The sequence below is a fragment of the Pezoporus occidentalis genome, unplaced genomic scaffold (assembly GCF_034315485.1).
Source record: "Pezoporus occidentalis ecotype Australia unplaced genomic scaffold, CSIRO_AGI_Poc_V1 ctg99, whole genome shotgun sequence".
Taxonomy (NCBI): domain Eukaryota; kingdom Metazoa; phylum Chordata; class Aves; order Psittaciformes; family Psittacidae; genus Pezoporus; species Pezoporus occidentalis.
Genome location: NW_026916358.1, coordinates 1885242 through 1897123, shown reverse-complemented (window position 1 = coordinate 1897123; position 11882 = coordinate 1885242). Strand labels below are relative to the sequence as shown.

The 11882-nt window shown below is 39.0% G+C and overlaps 2 protein-coding genes across 4 annotated transcripts in view; one reads left to right on the top strand and one right to left on the bottom strand.

The window, feature by feature from the left end:
• LOC134157743 (opsin-3-like) overlaps positions 1–1590 on the top strand; it is an 87019-nt gene extending 85429 nt beyond the window's left edge. Inside the window, exon 5 of the mRNA XM_062607023.1 lies at positions 582–1590. Within this exon, the coding sequence (XP_062463007.1) occupies positions 582–740 (159 nt within the window). The 3' untranslated portion in view covers positions 741–1590. The remainder of the gene's footprint in view (positions 1–581) is intronic.
• The window catches only part of ST6GAL2 (ST6 beta-galactoside alpha-2,6-sialyltransferase 2), a 53044-nt gene that overhangs the window by 6181 nt on the left and 34981 nt on the right, over positions 1–11882 (bottom strand). For all 3 annotated transcript variants that reach the window (XM_062607020.1, XM_062607022.1, XM_062607021.1), the window contains exon 5: positions 10793–10967. In XM_062607020.1, coding sequence (XP_062463004.1) covers positions 10793–10967 — 175 coding nt within the window. The remainder of the gene's footprint in view (positions 1–10792; positions 10968–11882) is intronic.

The window sequence follows — 11882 nt, the reverse complement described above, 5'->3', positions numbered from 1 at the left end:
CTGTCAGCTCTCAGAGGAGACAGCTGTATAATACTGCTCACTTTGCACTTACAAATGAGAACTGATGTAATTGTTTTATTCTGTACAACAGCTTTGGAATCATAACACATCAAAGGTGTTTGGGGTAGATCTCACAAGTGAAATGAATTAACATAAATCATTTTGGTTCATTAATTAAGGGAAGACATTTTCTGAAGTTCAGTTTGCAGTTTGGGGACACACAGATTTCAATGGCTTGCTAATGAAAAGAACCTTATGTTCTCCCTGCTGTGTATCATTAGATTATCAAAATGATTTTTCCCTGCCTGATGTGTGAAGTAACTGAAAACCAATTACTTCTGTGATTAAACCTTCTTTTATCATAAATGAAAGGTTCTGAAAATGTTTTGGATTGTTTTACAGCTTTACACTCTATGGTCTTAGAAAAGCTAAGCATATAAATTTCAAAGAAAAGTCCACAAATGTAAGCAAATTATGAGCTTAATAAACCACGTTTCCTCACCTCCAAGCTGTTACAAAGATGCTTTGAATTGTATCCTGCCTAGAAACTATGCCTAGAGTTGTTTTGTTTGTTGTTTCAGTTTTACAAATGCTTTCGTCAGCTTTTCCACTGCCAACCTCCTTCTGCCACTGATGGAGAGCCCACCTGCCACTCCAAGGTAACCGTTATCCAGCTGAATCAGAGGACGGATGGTGGAAATGTATGCAATAATGAACCACGTTCAGAAGCAGTAAAATGACTTCTCTCCTGCACCCAGAGCCAAACCTGGAGCCTGGAGTTTCAAAAGCTCTACCACCAGTCTCTTAGGAAAACTGGCTCTGACTGGAAGTACAGGCCTTAACCACAGTGTGTTTCATTTCACTGCCATGTTTACCCAGCTAACCTTAACATTAATAAAGGAAGTTGCTATTTGTGTGATAGGAAAACTGTCAAGAACAAATATTGGGGCTCACTTATAATTTCCTTAATAACCACAAAGATGGCCACATCACTGCAAGGATGGTACAACAATGACAAAATTTTTAGCAATATCATTGACTTTCCTGTAAATCAGTTAATGGAGCATTTAAGAGTTTTAGTTCTTAGTGATCTGTGGATCAATGTCCTCCAGAGTCAATCTAAAAGGCACACTGTGATATTTAGTTTAGCTTCTTGCCTTTCCTGCTTTGTTCCATCCAGTCCATGTCTTGGGATTTCAGATTAGGTTGCTCATAAATAACCAGTTTCTGTCAGTCCACTCAAGTTTTTGCTCATACTGAACAATGATGTTTTGAGGAAGGGAAGACAAACCCTATTCTGGGGAATAATAGCAGTCAGTGCCAGGCTTTTTCTCCTTTAGCACTACAGACCTGCAGCCAAAGAGACCAGTGATGTGGTACAACCAGTGCTCCCAAATACCTATGGGCGAGTCCCAGGGCATGCAGGACTATACAGTCAGTCTACATGAACCTGAGGAAGTAGGTCCCTCCACCTCACTGTCACAGCTTCCAAATTCTCCCTTGGAATGTTCTGCTTCTGCCGTTCCATTCAAAAACAGAAAGTAACATAGCACCATATAAAAAATAAAAAAAAATAGAGGGGTGGGGCTAAAAAAAAACAACCCCAAAACAAACACAAACCAAGCAGCTTTTTTGGAAAAGAAGCTGTTTTCTTTGTATGAATACAGTCCTCACTAAAGTAGGGAAAAAATGGGTTCATTTCTGTCCTGTAACTTAGAGGATGTGAAGCCTCTCCACAAGCGACAGCCCTAGTGTTGTAGAGCTGTTATTGCTATCAAAGTTTATAAAAAATATTAACTAAGCATCTTTAAAATACTAGCGACGGTTTAGACAATGAGGACATTTACACCACTCCATGCATTAGGACGTATTCAATTTTTACTTTCTAATGCCATGTCTACTAGCTTGTTTTTCTTAAGCCTCTAGCTCAGCACTGCTGATGGAGCTCCCTGTGCTACCTGCCTCATATTCCCACCCATGGTTTTTGTACCACTCTTGAACTCAATTTTTTTCTTTCCTTGGTGCTAACACTACAGTGAGTTACTGCCGTCTGCATCCAGCAGGTATAAGTGTGCCAAGCTGTCTATATTTTCATCTACCTCACAATTCAGTTTCCCCATCTTCCCTCTCTCTTCCAGTTACCTTCAGTGATCTTGTAATATTTTTTCTAAATTACCAGTAGCTTTTTGGCACTTAAATGATCCCCAAAATATTTTTTTACATTACATTTGAACTTTTATGAGTATTTTATGTTTTGGATGCAGTCTGAAAGATAAAGAAGATGTATGCTCCTGACTGCTTACTGACTTGATCTTGCCTCTGCTAACCTGTTTTGCTTGCCAGTGTACTATGAAAAGTCCTACATTGCTTCCCATTTCTTACCTTTACAAATCTATTATTGCTTCCTAGGTTTCTCTTCTATGGCTGAACCTGTTTGCATTTCCTCCTGCACCTGTAGTTTCCAAATGTCCTGTATTTACTTCTTTTCCCTGAACTGCCTGCAGAGTACATGCCTACACATACTTCTTTTGTCTGTGTACTTTTCACATTACTGCCAAATTTGTCTGCAAGTTTGTTTCATATCTTAGCAGTCCTCCATGATCATCAGCATCAGTATGAATGAAAAACATATTGTTTGATAGCCTGTAGGGCAAAGAATTTCCTTATGATACACTTCAATATTTGTCTTTGCTTATAGTCCTTAAGTTATTTTTCAGTCAATGCACAACTACTACATATGAAACAGCTCAGACCTAGGGTGACATAATGAGCACAGTGTCCCAACATCTTACGCTCTGGACAGAATTAATCTAACTGATATGTTCACGCCAATCTCTGACCTAGCTGGTCTAAAGTACTCATATTTATACACAGTGCAGGAGACAGGCATTTCTAGGACAAAAGTCATCTGACTTATTTTAGATGTATACTTTAGGACACCTATATTTAGGATAGATTGTTCCCTGTAAGTGTTGTTCCTCTCCAGTGGCTAGGCAGAAACTGAAGAGTCTGGCTCTTGGTATCAAGCACCTCCTCTTCCATTCTCCTAGGTCAGAAGCTTTTGGAGCTCTGTGAAAAAATAATCTAACTGGCTTTTCCAGGAGCACTGTAAGAAGAAATGAAAATGAGGTGTGATTCATCTGACCAAATGTGCCCACTGGTGCAGTTACCCACACCTGAGACAGGTATCACAGGCTCATTTGCTGCCCTAGATGAAAGTATGCACTTTTAAGGAAGCACATGTCTACTCATCCCAGAGTAGATATTTAAAAATAGATCATACAAGTAATGTCTTAGAAGTTCCTGTGTCCTTGTTGACTGTAGGGGAAGCCTGGGTGGCACAGCATGCAGGTGTAAAATGGCCATCAGACCTGATCTCTTCCAGATCTGTTGCTTAACCTTTAAAACTTTTAGGTCTTAATGTCCAATCTAACACAGTAAGGAAGATGTTAGGGTATCTGGCATGATTTCAGCTTTGGCAAGTGTTGACTGGTGCAACCATGCATTCAAAATCACAACTGAAGATATTTCTGTATAGGTCACTAATTCTAATGCCCTTACTGGATTTTCAGAAGTCACATTTGGATTACAACTGTGAAAATTCAAAAAAGCAAAATAATTCTGCCTGTGTGGAGAAAACTTGTTTTATAGTAGATCATTCACAGCTATGCTCTATGAACGTTTTATAGTTGAATGGCAATGTTCATGACTACTGCATTAGACAAAATAAGCATTGTGAATCACAGAATCATAGAATGGTTTGGAAGGGACTCATAGAATAGTCTTGAAAAAATATTTTAAAATATATTATTCCAAAGAAATGATGTGGCTGTCAGAGAAGCAGTCAACCTGCAAGTTTGATATAACAGTACCATATTAGATGCTGTATATGATGAAGTATTATGTATTTCAAAATATTATATATTATTATTTCAAATCCTTAGACAGATGTGTTACTTTTTTTTCCTGTTTGGCAGATATCTGTGGTGTCAGAAGTGTCGGGTATGTTTTAAACTCAGTCCAGTTGGCACAAATAAACTCCTGAGCTTTCACAGTTTGCGCTGAAAACATTTAAACCAGAATTAAATTAAAATTAAATTCCTTGCATGGATGGTTTATACAAATGAACACGTACCATGGATTCTAATCAAAAGGAGAAAATGTTTTTCAATTTGTTCTTGGCAATTTTAATGACCCAAGAGATTTTGAATTTTCAACATGCATCTTTTGTACAATACAATTAAGCTTTGTGGTTAGCACACTAATTTAAAAAAGAATGGTCTCTAGTTTACGAATAAATAAAATATAGTTTAATATACCTAATACAACAGATGCTGTATGCAAGCATCTGGAATAGTAAGCGTAATTCAGATATTCAGCAAGAACTCAGTATTCATTTTAACAAAATATGCTGAAAACAAATACACATAATCTGATTATTGTACTCATCATGTGTCTCATTTCACACACACAACAAATTTGTTCACAGAAAAGAATTTAGATAGGGACACTAATAAGTTTATGTTTGATAACCTGTGCACTTGAAAACATTACAAGTAAACGTAAAGCATTCAGAACATATAGTTTTCTATATGCTGGTCTACTTCTACAGAAGTCTCTCTTGATTGGATTTAAGATATGAGAGGAAAACCTGTCACTCCTTGAAACTGGGCCAAATGTTACTATATAGTCTTTGGAATATATAGTGAAAGTAGCTCTGGCTTTTTAAAATACTATGTTTCTGAAAAAGGGTTCTTTTACCTCTGTTTAGCTCATGAACTATGAAGAATACTAACCACAAGAAAACCAAATATTTATTAAGGAATTTAATTGTCACCAAATGGCCTGGTGCCTAAGCTTAGTAAATTGTGTGGTACTTGTCATCTTTAATGTATAGACACTCTCATTATATAGATGACCTAGAAAATGACATATTTATCACTTAATGCTGAATGAAAAAAGTGTACATTAATCACAGTAGTATATTCTGAAATAGGAACATAGTCTGGAAAATGCTGACCAGTAATCATATAATTTTAAATGTATTACTCAAATATGTGTGTGATTTGGGGTGCTGTAAGAGGAGAGTTTGTTCTTTTACCTCTGTATTTCCGGAGGTAGGAGGTGGTCAAATTTAAGAGTCCTTTTATTAGAATAAGAAGAATTTAAAGCTGATGTATTTGGAGTTCTTTATTTTTGTGGTAATACTTGAACAAAACTGAGCTGCAAAGAGTAAGCACTATTCTGTTCCTTCACCAACTGCTGGCAAACAGCTAAGTAACAGTAATAAAGGCAACTCTTAATAATGTGGAATTATTTCTTTCAGATCATGCAAGTGTATTTTTTCTAAGCTGAGCTAGAGATCAGCTGCATTGTTCTATTCAACATGCTCTCTGAAGCCATTTTAAATTTTAGTCATACAATGATCTGCTAATGTTGCAGTGTAATGATAAGTCTTGCTTGTACTATTGTCTCAGTGCATGCAAATGAAGATTAAAATAATGTTATCAACTATTAATGATGCATAACTGTTAAATCTGTAATGTCAACTGCAAAGCCTCAAACAAGCCTTTCTTTTTCCCAGCAATAAGGTCATCTGGGCTTAGTTATTTTGCGTTCAGTGGTTCATATGCTATGCTAAAAGCTACAACACATAGCAAAGACTACCACCTACACAGATAATGTAAAATATTATTTTTAGACTATGTCTTGGTTTGGGATTAAAAAAAAAGACAATATAATACCACAGTCAGAGCTTTCAACTAGCTTTCTAAAAAGACAAAAGCTGTTTGGTATAAAGGTATATGGATGCAAATTTCAAATAAATACACGTCTGAAGACATAAGCTAGCAAGGTGTACTGGTGGACTACGACAAGTAAGATTTATAGCAAATCCAGTTAGTAAATAACAGACAGGAGGAAAATCTTCATCGAAAAGCCTATATATAATCTAGACATTACTACAAAGCCTGCAAACTTTCCAAATGCTAATGTACCATCCCATCTAATGCGCACAGAATGCTGCTTTTGAGAAACTCAAGGAAACAGTTTTAGCCTCGGTCTTCAGATGACAAAAATGTAAGGTCAGTACTAGGTTGTTTACACAGGCTACCAAGGAGGGTATAGGAACAGTTCTGTTGCAGAAGAGTGGTAAAAATAGAGACTGCCGATATATACGCACTCAGCCTCAATTAAAAACTCAGCATTGGTATGTTCTAAAAGAGAGGAAGAAGACTGAGTTCATACTTTGCAGTGAAAAGTGTATTAGTAGGAAGTGAAGAGGTAACACTTATTTCTGATGCCAAAAGATAGAGCAAATCCTTCTTTAAGAACAGTGACGTTTTCTCAACTGTTAATTTAGGATTTGCCAGTGGAATCCAAGTTCAAGATTTGGGGTCTGGATGTTTGCATTTCTTCTGAAAAAACATGGAACAGACCAAAGTTGTGATATAAACATATACAATTTTCAGCTAAATGTGAACCAACAAATTAAACTGCAAAAACTAACTATGGCAATTGTCTAATGCTAATGCAAGAGAGTAATACTGTGCAGAGTTTTGTTCAAAAGCTTGAAGGTGGCAGCTGCAGAAATGATGCAAAGATACACAAGAATGGGTTTGCAAAGCTCATCTAAGGATTAGATTAGGAAGTCAAAGAGCAAACAGTTTATAATGAAGAGTGACATTAGCTAAGCTATGACATGTCACATAAGGCAAAGTTACAAGCCAGGGAAAGCCCACACTGGTGACTCACAAAACAAGCCAAAAAAGACTCCCAGATTAAAATAAATTATTTTACCCTAGAGAACCTTTCCCTCCCCCGAGAAAAAAAAAACAAAAAAAAAAAACCCACCCAAAACCAAACCAAAACCCAGTCTCTGTTTTCTAGGTCATTAATAACCTTTGAGGTAGGAAACAGCATACTAAAGGGTGACTTGTTTGTGACATGTTAATCCTTCCTAGACATGGTATACCCCAGAAGTAACACCTAGCAAACAGGCCACAATCTAACAAGACAGTGAGTTCAGCCTACTTTCAATGATGTCCTGAAGTCATACCCATCACTAAGTCATGTAGAAAACAATGCTAAAGTTTAAACAAATTTAGCAGAAAAGACTGCAGCGAGATGTGGGTCTGCGTGCAGTGTTAAGGTGCAGCCTGATACTGGCCATGGATGGGTTTCCATGAGTTGGTAGAAGAAAAACAAAGAGAGGATCATCTGCAGGTTAGAACCTGATGCAGAAGAATGGAGAAAGTCTAATCTTGGAGGAAGCTGGTATTTACACTGGGTAATATTTATTTCACCTGGCTTTAAACCTCCATAGTGTGTGTGTTACCATTTCAGAAGAGGCTGGAAGCAGGGACAGACTTATGCCTTACTGTGTACACAATTTGCAGAGCACCACCAATGCTGCTCGGTGCCACACTTCTCTCCCCATCCTCTCCTCTCTCCTCCTTTACAGTTGACACATGCGCTGCACTCCCCTCACCCCAACTACCAGCCATCACAATGCTATTGTCTCGCCTCAGCATAGGGTTTTGGGAGCCAGAAGCTCCAGGAGGAGCTTATGCCAAGGCAGGGCATCCCATATGCCAAAGTGCGTGCAGAAAATCTTCCTAGCTCCCATGCAATGGAGAAACCAGTGAAAAGGTGCTACCTCTTCTCACTTATTCCCCTAAAGTCACAGCATGTGCGACTACCTGTTCCTCTAAATGACCCACTGGCCCCTTTTCCAAGAGACTTAATAACATTGTGACTAAAGTACTTTAATACAGCTATTAACAGTGTTAAATGATTCCCCTGACATCAATCACTGCTGAAGGATGCTGTCTCACTGCTGCAAAGCACCCTGAGAACACATTCCACCAAGCATCCTCCCTTTGGAAAGACTCAGATTCTTATAAATAATGCTAAGTGGCAGAAACAGATAAAACTGCCAGGTGAGAAAAGCAATTACTGAAGAAACAGTCTAAGACCACCCCAAAATATTCCTGACATTCCTGAAAGGAAAAAGTCTGTCATTTCCATGTTTTAATTTATACATTTCTCCAACTTTGTAGACTGGGACTACAGAAGGTTAAAAAAGCTTTAAATAAAGGTGCTTCACTTCACCCAGAACCATTTTTTGTTTGTTTGCTTGTTTGTTTTTATCTTTTCCCCATTACTGGTAGCAACAGTGAACTTAGGAACTGCTGCTCTTCCTCCACAAGTAACCACAGCTCACAGAGGTCTACCTAACTTTCTGCCGGTGTAAATGTGGACAAACCAGATCCTTGCACAGTCTCCACTCATTCTAATCACAGAGCATTGCACACAGACTTACAATAAGTTACTAGAATAAAGTGATTAGAGTCATGCTGGTCCATGCTATAAAGACCTTAGATTCAGGGCTATAGGTCCCTCTGCCTGTGAAAATTCATATCCTCTACTTAACAGTCTATCTTCCTTCATACAGATGTTTTGAGCACAACAGTATCAGCAGCGTGGCCATTTAATAAACCATTTTCCCTGTATCTTCTTGAAATTAAGACACTCATATTTTATGATGGCCATAACTTACCCATTCTTTCTATTAACTTTATAAGAAATAATTTAATAGATTTTAGAAGAATCAAGTAGAAGCTCAATATTCAGGATACACCTTTCTTACAGGTGCACTCAGTTGTGTCTGCCATCTTCATTCCCAACTAGATTATTTACTGCATGAGTTGTTGAGTGATACCTGATTTGAATACCAATGTGACTTTTCAGGTTTTTGCCAATCTTATCTATATTGTATATTTATGCTTTATCTTGCCCTTTATTTTCACCTCTGACAATATGCAGTTGCTATTTCTGTGCTGTCTCCTAGTTTTTTATTATGTTACACATGCAATGCACAGGCATCCATTCAATAATGTTATCAAAATAGGAAGCCTCTCCCTAAGAAAAAGTATTTCAAATGCATCTATCAGAACAGTAGCTAGCTATCAAATGAGGTGGATATGACTCCCAACAAGCCTGCCTTACTGCCTAGCTTTCTTAAAGCTAACAATAGCATTACCACGATGTCTAAGCATATCCTTTGAAAAAGAACAATATAAATAAAATCCCCAGCAGAGGAGAAGGAGGCAAATTTGCATTTGTACACACAGTATATTTATCTATACAGCTTTTGTTGTTAATATTGCTGCTTGCTTAATGTGGTATTTTCAAAGCTTTCTCTGCTTGAAGAATATTTTTTTGTCAGGAACATTTAGATTTGGGGTTGAAGATTACTTTTCTATTCTTATAGTGAAATTAGCTCCATTTCTTCAAAGAAAGCTTTTGAAGTGTTTCTTATATATGGTAGAAGTACAGATTGACAGCACAATGATCCTCTTCACTGTTCTTACAATCAGCAGCTGTTAACCTATTTTTATCAACAACTCCATTACTCTAAGAAATGCTTTTGCAAAATGTGAATGCAGCTGGTGAGATCATTCCACACGAGCAGTCTTCTTATGAATTTTTACAAGCAGGCTCCAAAAATCTCACTTCAGGAAATAATCAACTGCCAAGCTATCCTCCTCCAACCCACAAGGCCTCCTCTTTCCACTCATGCTCCAGGTAAGCACAACCCACTCATATCATCGATGGGCACCTCCCACGATCTGACGGTCATCCCTTTGAGAGCTTCAGCATCCTCCCTAACACCTTTGGTTGTGCTGCACAATATCCTGGAATGCCACTACTGCATACAGAGCCAACCTAAGAACTGCTTTCCCATGTTGGATGCAATCACAGGTATCTTTGCTTTCAGGTAGAATAAAAGAGCATTTTCTGACTGCAGCAAATACATAGACCAGTATAACAACGTCAAGGAAGAAAGGATGGGAGTTTTCAAAATGGAAGACAGTATTTGGAGCTTTATTGCCCCCTGTGTCTCTAGAAGCATGAGCAAGGAAGATCCTGTCTCAGCCTTGGTTTTCTGACTACTTGCATCCTTCAGACGTTCATGATCAGGACCTGCTATGGATCAGGTAAGTCATTATGCTGCATGCACTGCAGGCACAGTGCCAACTTATCCCCCAGGAAATACTAAGGAAGGACCAAAAAAATACAGTCAAACTCTACTCCTTCAAGTGTAAGAAGAAGAGTGATGTTTTGGGCACTTTCAGACTGACCACTCGAATCTGAAGCAGGGCATCGGAAATCAGAATCACAGAATAGTTTGGGTTGGAAGGGACCTTAAAGACCATCTAGTTCCAGCCTGCCTGGCATGGGCAGGGACACCTTCCACTAGATGAGGTTATGCAAGGTCTCATCCAACCAAAACTGCCAGGGATGAAGCATTCACAACTTCCTTAGGCAATCTGTTCCAATTTCCCACCAAACTCATCCTTTGATCTGTGTAGGGAATACTGATTGGCCTGTCAGTGATTTCATCCTCTCTGTATCATCTGCCACATGTTTCCACTTGTTTTCTGATGCGTCTCTGCTCTACGATCCTGAAGAAGAACTTCAGAATTTAGTAGATTCTCAACAGATAAATTAATATGGAATAATATAAATTTCTCACAGATATATGTATGCTTTGCAAGTATGGTATGCATACCATGGATGTGAAGGGCAAGAAAGCAGAGCATTAAATTCACCCAGTTATTTTATTGTTCTCAGACTGTGTGATTTAGCTAGTCACTGTTTCTGTATGGAGTGCCAAGAACAAATAGTACATGTGTATGGACCTGACCCTCATGCAATGCGCACATTCACAATTTTTCAAGTTTTCTTTTAATCTAACATGTCTAATGCCCACCTCTGACACACCTACCAATAAAACCTGAAGAAGGAGGGTTGGGCTGTATCTTCTCTTTAGTGTTCTCCTGAATGATGTCCCAGAGCTGCCATATAAACTTCGGATGGAGAATGTAAAACGGCTGATTTGGATTCTTCCTGCGATGCTGTACGTAGGGAGTGAACAGATTGTAGTCTGGCTTCTTATACCACTGGCAGAAAAAAAGTAGTATTTATTTAAAATCCTATAGTATCAAACGTGTTTTGAACACTACATGTACAGTAACATTTGGGTTCTTCAGAACAGAAGGAAAGGTAGCAAAGCAGTCTGCACTGGTGGATTCTTCTCCTAGCAAGCCAGTCCTCACTCTGGGCTATTCTCTTTCCTTTCTTCAATCAGAGACTCCCTATACACAATTGCACTGCAGTGGGATGAGCCAACCCCATCTCTCCCTCACAGGCCCATGTTAAGCAAGGTGTTCAGAAAGCCTTGACACAAGATACCCAGTGTGGGGGTGACCCATTCTCTGAATGTGTCCCTGTCCCTGATGGAGGCAGCAGCAGCACGTGAGGCAGGCTGACAGCAGCCTGTGTAGGAGGCAGGCAGCCTCTGGCATCTGTTGCTAAGGGAGTTCAGCAGATGAAGATTCACTTTCTACTCTGCAGCCCGCTCAGCTCCAACGTTCCCCTGCCAAGAACCATCAGATCAACTGGTCCACTGGAGGTGCAGCACCAGCCAAAGCACAGACTCCCCCAGTGACAACCAGATGGATGTCTGCAGCTCTCAGTGAGGGGGCAGATGATGAGACACAGATGGCTGTGGGGGAGTGGACACGAAGGGAAGACTGATAGGGAGGAGGCCTGAGAAATGGGGAAGGTGCCAAGACAGACTTTCATTAGGGTGTTGTATTTTGTCTGGGAGGGAAAGTGGAAGGTGGGGAAAAATGGATGCAATTCTTCACCTTTTCTGATGAAAACTCCATCTGAAATCTAGCAATGTTCCCTCCTTGGCAAACCCAGAAAAGTCACTGTTATGTGAAAATAGCAATATATTATCTAAAAAACCCCAACATCATCATTTATCCTAGCATCTCAGTGCAGTCCGCTCCTGTACAAATGCTGCCTAT